The sequence below is a fragment of the Myxocyprinus asiaticus genome, chromosome 44 (assembly GCF_019703515.2).
Source record: "Myxocyprinus asiaticus isolate MX2 ecotype Aquarium Trade chromosome 44, UBuf_Myxa_2, whole genome shotgun sequence".
Lineage (NCBI taxonomy): Eukaryota > Metazoa > Chordata > Actinopteri > Cypriniformes > Catostomidae > Myxocyprinus > Myxocyprinus asiaticus.
The window spans coordinates 27,225,864-27,233,697 of NC_059387.1; the positions used below are offsets into that span (position 1 = coordinate 27,225,864).

The 7,834-nt window shown below is 36.3% G+C and overlaps 1 protein-coding gene across 1 annotated transcript; it reads right to left on the bottom strand.

Moving 5' to 3' along the window:
- Positions 1–685: 685 nt before the first annotated feature.
- On the bottom strand, positions 686–5,021 carry fbxo45 (F-box protein 45). The gene is made up of 3 exons (XM_051687503.1): positions 4,365–5,021; positions 1,681–2,037; positions 686–1,552 (listed from the first exon to the last, which is right to left on the bottom strand). Exons 1-3 carry the CDS (start codon positions 4,689–4,691, stop codon positions 1,367–1,369), a joined length of 870 nt encoding a protein of 289 aa, XP_051543463.1. The 5' UTR covers positions 4,692–5,021; the 3' UTR covers positions 686–1,366.
- Between the last annotated feature and the right edge of the window lie 2,813 nt (positions 5,022–7,834).

The following is a 7,834-nucleotide window of genomic DNA, read 5'->3' on the forward strand; positions in this document are numbered from 1 at the left end:
TTTCGGTCTGTTCTCACCCAAAACTGATTGGATCGCTTCAGAAGATATTGATTAAACCACTGTAGTCGTATGGATTACTTTTATGCTGCCTTTATGTGCTTTAAGGAGCTCCAATGTTTACCATTCATTTGCATTATGTGGCCCTATAGAGTTGAGATCTTCGTTTGTGTTCTGCAGAAGAAAGTCATACACATCTGGGATGGAAAGAGGGTGAGTAAATGATGGAAGAATTTTCATTTTTTTTTTTTTTTTTTAAGTAAACTATTCCTTAAAGACACATAAAACTCAAGACTCCTGGATAAAATTGGCCAGAGATTCAATAAGAGCAAATCTGAATCAATTGTGATTTGAGAAATGGTGGGACTCTACTTTAATTTTAAACAAACTGCAGTACAATGTATGAACTAATTTGCTGTTGAAAAAGCAGACATGACTGTGTCAAAGCAAGATTGTTTGCTTTGTTGTTGAGGTGATTATGAACGCCACCTTGTGGTGATAGAGGAACAGCCATGGACTATGTAGGGATTTACTTTGTTGAATGTAATTTCCTGTTTAATTGTGATGACCTTATTTGACTGTACTCTGATTAAATAAATACAGATCTTTGCTTTCATAAAGGCTATAATGACAACAAATATCACTGTCTCACAAAAACAGAATGGCCTGATATACATTCACAGACTGGCACCATTTAAAGTTTATTTGCAGTCTCCATAACCTCAGTTATAGAAAAGATAAACCTCAATAAATAAATACTATACACTTCTACATAACAGTTAAGATGTACCATAACAAACAGAATAACCACATACTACCTTTGCCTGTCCTTAAAAAAAAAAAAATTAAAAAAAATAACAGAGGGAGGGATGCGTATACTGCATGCAGATAACTGCTCGGACTTAAAAACAGTAAGATATTGGTACACTGTTTTGGCATGTTTACTTCATGTCATTTATCTACATATAAGTTTGTGTTTTGTGTGAAAGCTTGAGCCATCCTCGTACTCTCTTAATGCAGTCCAATTTACAGTTTCTTCTCTTCACCATGCTTGTGTCAAAGGTTTTGAATTCATTATAAAACTTTGCCACTTCTCATAAAATAGAACAGCTGCCCCCTGTGCAATTTCATAAATTAGATTAATTTATGAGATTTTAAAAAAATGTCCTAGGTCATCAAACTGATTAAAAGTAAGAGGTTCAATGGAAATCCATAGATGTGTGTTGGAGATCTCAACATCAACAAGCCCCATTCATCAACCACCGATTTCCCCCATCAGTCTAGATGTGAATAGCCAAGAGTCATGTTATGGCAAGCAGTAGTCACCATATTTTGCTCACAGGTTCTAATGGTGGCACTGAAATCCTCCTTAACCATCCAGGGGTCTTCCCAGGTACACCATTGTCACTTCAGTGTTCCCATATACGGCCGAAACAGCTGGAAAGAGGCATGTTTTAGGCAGCCCTCGGAACGCCACTCCGAGGAACTCAAACCCTCGCTCGAAGGCTAGTGTCTTATCATCCATGTCTAGGATTACGCGTATTCTCTCCCCGATCTGTAGAAGAAGAAAAAAACAATACATACCTATGACACAATTTTCTTTTGGTTTCTTACAAAAGAAAGTTAAACCACACATATTTTCTGCAATTTTAGCATTTTCTACTGTCATATAGCACAAGCTACCTGGTACTTTGGAGCATTGTTGCACTGCGGGAAGTTTCCGTTGACCTCTCCATTGTGAAGCAGGTTATTGTCTACTAGATTCCATCCCCAGCTCTGGTCATCGCTGCCTAGAAGTGCCACATAGCCCTGGCACTGCATGGGAGCCCTCTTGGTGGCAATGCCAATCACCGCAACTGTGCCCAGGGGCCCCTCCCACCAGATCTCCCAGGCATGCCGGCCCTCTGAGAAGCCGATCTTCCCGCGGGCACCGTCCGTGCTTTGGGCGATGGGGTTACGATGCAGGGTGAACCCATTTTTCTTGATATAGACATTCCTGGAGCAGTCATGGGAGCTCAGAGCATGCTGGAAAGACTTCAGCTGAGGATAGAGAATGAAAATCAAAGTACAATTTTTGTCTTTGACAGTTCTACATCAGTAGATTCACCAAGATTAAGTAGAACACCGAAACTTGATTCAATAATTCAACGTGCATTACACAAACTCATCAGTATTGAAAAGTGCCCCATTTTCTGTAGATTTATGCACATCCACTGCAGACAACCTATTTAAGTGACTGTATTTGTGCCTGACATAGATGACCTCCTCCATTAAAGACCATTAGCATGCAGTGTCATGTATTAACCACTACATTCAAATTATTCAAAGCACGAAACTCAAAGAAAAAAGCTAATGAACACTCTCTCTCTCTCTCACTGTATATATATAAAGACTGCATTGTGTATCCAGTATTTTCAAATGATGTCAATCCATTAAAGACTAGAGGTCGACTGATAGTGGATTTTGGCGATACTGATAACTCAGGTGGTGGGAAAGGCCGTAAACCAATTAAATGGCCCATAGTTTTTACATTTAAAAATACTGTATTTTTTTCCTTACTATGACAAGCACAGACAAAGAGTCCTAAATGGAAAATAAATAAATAATAATAAAAAAAATCCCAGATACACCAAAATCCCAAAAATAAACAGAAAATAAATTTGCTGCATAACGCATGACTTTAAGTATAAATAAGCCCAAAACACACTGGGGACTCTTATTTTGAAATGAAAAAATAAAGAAAAACTACTGGCAACTATCACCTTAGATTTTTGCCGATAACAATACTTACAAAAAGCAACAATCGGCACCAATTAATTGGTAAAACTGATATATCGGTCTTCCTCTATTAAAGACCATTACTGCTGTCACCTACTAACCTAACTGCAAGTGATTTGAAAAATTAAATATTAAAGCATGTAATTAAATTATAAAACACAGTCATGTAGATGTTGACTGATACTGAATTTTGCCGATACCGATGACTAAGGCGGTGGAAAAGGCAGATAAACGATTAAACGGCAGATAGTTTTTAAAATCAATAATAAAATATATATATATTTTTTAATTATTAGTCTTTTCTTACTATGATGGGCCCGACATAAAGGCTACAAGAGTCCAAAATGAATAAAATCACAGATGCAGTTTATTGTGCATTCAAAAATCCCAATAATAACCATAGCATAATGAAGGACTTTTACCTATAATTATGCAGGAAATTCCCCAAGGACTCTTGTTTTGAAATGACAGAGACTTGACTTTGTTACAATGATCTGTATATAAGTATTTCCCAAATTAAGCTTATTAGGCTCTAGCCTTTATGTTCATTTTCTTTGCATGCCCTCATTTCAATTTAGAACACTTGATTATCTAATCAAAAAACTAACTAACTAATTGAAAAATTAGGATAAAAAGATGAATGAATATTGTCAATGATTAAATATTTAAATACACAAATCCCCAAGAGGTGTCAGGGATTTTTTACTTCACCTCTATAGGCCACTTTTATACTGTAGAACCAAGCTGTTTCAACTGTAGACTCCTCCAGAGGCTGCCACAGAGGAACACTGCTTAATAAAATAATAATAATAATAATAATAATAATAATAAAAAAAGAAAAATATTGGCAACTATCTGCATAGATTTCTGCAGATAACCGATAGTTCCAAAAAGTAACTATCTGCACTGATTAATCAGTAAAACCAATATATTGGTCTACCTATACTGTCATACACAGAGCAAAATTGTGATAATTTAAGAATCAACAATCACAAACTAGACTCATGTTCCATATAATTTTTGAGAGTGGAAATTGAAACATAAAAAAAAAAAAAAAAAGGTACTGTGGTGGCAGTACCACGGTACAGTGATAGTATCAGATGGTAATTGTATTTCAATATATCCCATGTTTAGTGAATGATTATTACATGAATGTACAGTACACGTCCAAAACACTATAATGGTACAACTACGGTACTTTTTGTGTAGGAGGAGAAATCTTTAACTTCCATAGTTCCAATACATTAAAAACAATCAGGATGTTTGTAATGCAGTCATTCTGTGGAAGTGACATCCACTGCAGACAGCCTATTTAAAGGCTGCATTGTGTGTCCAATATTTACAAATGACGTCATCTTGAAAGACAATTATTGCTGACTGACACATTCCTATCCATTCATGGCGATATTCAAATGATATGTAATTAACAATGTCAAAGCATTTAATAAATACTAAGAACACTCACATGCAATAAGCTAAATCTAGCCTATATAATGAACATAAACATTATTTTTTACAATCACAATGAATTACACTCATGGTTTTGACTTGTCTTTTGCATCATAACTGCTTTCTAGTAATACTCTTACTTTTCCTTTATAAGAAGGCAGATTGCAGAGGACATCAGAACGCAGCGCTTCATCAGTCAGGACACGGGCGCACAGACTCCGCCACACCTCACTGTTTTCATCAGCCAGACAGCTGTTCCAATGCCAGCATACCAGCGAACAGTTCATAAGATCCGGCAGCTCCAGATAAGAGAATATATGCTCGAGTACCCGGCTGGGTAGCCGACCCGCGATGCCCGAACCACCGCTTAAAAAAGCCGCAGAACCGGAGCCCGATGATGAGGAGCAGCAGCCTGCGGCAGCGCCCAGCCCTGCAGACTGCGCCCCTCCACCGGCCGCGCCAGACATGTCAAACTCCTTCGCTGAAAGCAGGCGCTATTAAAACCGCCGGGATTCAACCGCATGGGAGGCAGGACGGGTCAGAACCCCGTCACGGGCCAAGAAGCGCGTTCGTCGGACACATTTCGCAGCGTTATCACAGTTGCTACCAAATGGATCAAATCTAAGCTATGTGACTATTGTACAGGTCCTGGAAGCAATGAGTGGTACAAATTCGAGGTCAACTATCGTAAGGAAGTGTACGAGTTTAAAGATATATCTTAGTTTTAAAGTGTTTTATAAACAAGACATATGTATCAAAATATCGACATAAAATCTGTGGAGGCATAAACGTGTCACTGTTTCAGTTTTAGTAATCCACAGGTCTTTAAGGACCTGGAAATTGACGGCATTACGTATGCAAAGGGAGAAGCGGGGGTTACAGGAAAGACCACTTGGGGGCGCCAAACCACACGCTGTAGTGCACAGTTCTTCATATAAAATAAATAAAATATATTAAACAATTGGTAATACTTAACAATGAGGTTGCATTTGTTAACATTAGTAAATGCATTAAGTATCATTATATATATATATATATATATATATATATATATATATATATATATATATATATATATATATAATATTACAATATTAATTAATCTTAGTTACTGTTAATTCATAAAAATAGTTACAATTGTTCATTGTTTGTTTCATATTAGTTTATAATACCTTAACTTATATTACATATACAAATTATAATAATTTTTTTTTTTAGTATATGCTAACATTAACTAATTAAAGTAAAATTAACCAAGATTGGTAAAAAAAAAAAAAAAAAAAAAAAAGTATTGTTCATTATTAGTTCATATTAAAGGTGCAGTCAGTAATTTGTTTCCCCCATTCAAATGTTTTACTCCTAAATAAATTAATTGTAATTTTGAAACTTATGTATAAAATCATGACCACTCACATATGAAGACTCATATCATCAACCTTATAACAGCTGTTTTATTCTACATGGGGCAGGGGCAGTGTTGGGGAGTGACAGAATACATGTAACGGGATTACGTATTTAAAATACAAAATATAAGTAACTGTATTCCACTATAGTTACAATTTATATAATTGGTAATTAGAATACAGTTACATTCAAAAAGAATTTTGATTACTGAAGAGATTACTTTGCATTTTATTGTCATTTGCTTAATTTAATATTTAGTCCTTTCAGGTGGAAAACATTTATACAGTTGTGTTCAAAAGTATGCATACCCTGGCAGAAATTGTGAAATTTTGGCATTGATTTTGAAAATATGACTGATCATGCAAAAAAACTGTCTTTTATTTAAGGATAGTGATCATATGAAGCCATTTATTATCACATAGTTGTTTGGCTCCTTTTTTAAATTATAATGATAACAGAAATCACCCAATTGGCCCTGATCAAAAGTTTACATACCCTTGAATGTTTGGCTTTGTTACAGACACAAGGTGAAACACACAGGTTTAAATGGCAATTAAAGGTTAATTTTCCACACCTGTGACTTTTTAAATTGCAATTAGTGTCTGTGAATAAATAGTCAATGAGTTTGTTAGCTCTCACGTGGATGCACTGAGCAGGCTAGATACTGAGCCATGGGGAGCAGAAAGGAACTATCAAAAAACCTGCATAACAAGTTAATGGAAATTTATAAAGATGGAAAAGGATATAAAAAGATATCAAAAGCCTTGAAAATGCCAGTCAGTACTGTTCAATCACTTATTAAGAAGTGGACATTTTGGGGATCTCTTGATACCAAGCCAAGGTCAGGTAGACCAAGAAAGATTTCAGCCACAACTGCCAGAAGAATTATTTGGGATACAAAGAAAAACCCACAGGTAACCTCAGGAGAAATACAGGCTGCTCTGGAAAAAGATGGCGTGGTTGTTTAATCAAGGAGCACAATACGACAATACTTGAACAAAAATGAGCTGCATGGTCGAGCTGCCAGAAAGAAGCCTTTACTGCGCCAATGCCACAAAAAAGCCCGGTTACAATATGCCCGACAACACCTTGACATGCCTCACAGCTTCTGGCACACTGTAATTTGGAGTGACGAGACCAAAATAGAGCTTTATGGTTGCAACCATAAGCGCTACGTTTGGAGAGGGGTCAACAAGGCCTATAGTGAAAAGAATACCATCCCCACTGTGAAGCATGGTGGTGGCTCACTGATGTTTTGGGGGTGTGAGAGCTCTTAAGGCATGGGGAATCTTGTGAAAATTGATGGCAAGATGAATGCAGCATGTTATCAGAAAATACTGGCATTCTTCTGCACAAAAAGCTGTGCATGGGACGCTCTTGGACTTTCCAGCACAACAATGACCCCAAGCACAGGGCCAAGTTGACCCTCCAGTGGTTACAGCAGAAAAAGGTGAAGGTACTGGAGTGGCCATCACAGTCTCCTGACCTTAATATCATCAAACCACTCTGGGGAGATCTCAAACATGCAGTTCATGCAAGATGACCAAAGACATTGCATGACCTGGAGGCATTTTGCCAAGACGAATGGGCAGCTATTCCACCTGCAAGAATTTAGGGCCTCATAGAGTGCACCTTTAATGAATACAACCTTAATGTAAAGTGTTACTAAATAATTATTATAATAAAAAAATACACAATTAACACACAATATAAAATAATTAATTGTTTAAAGAAAGTTTTAAAAAATGTGTGTGATCTATTTTAATACCAAACACTACTGAATATTTCATATTTAAAATTTCACTTAAAAAAATACTTTGAATGTAACTCACATAAAAATCAACAATAAATTGGCTTGTGGGTCCTGAAAAGGGACAAAAGAGCCCATCATTTAGTTATTATTCATGGTTTACATATTACTTGCCTTTCTCAGAAGAACAGCAGCAGGAGTTTGCAATTATGTTACTTCCTATTATTAATTCTTAGCTATTATTAAACCTTCAGGGTTATTTAATGGCTTAAGTTCACTATAGAACTAATTATGTAATTTAATCTGAACACCCAGAAATATTGGATTTCTTGAAATTCCTCTGGTTCTGTATGGGAATATGCATCTTATTCCACCTTGGTTATGCAACTGTCAGTCTGTCTGTTTTCAAAATGATTCATAGGTTGTTGCTTATGAATTCTGTTAGGCCTGATGGAT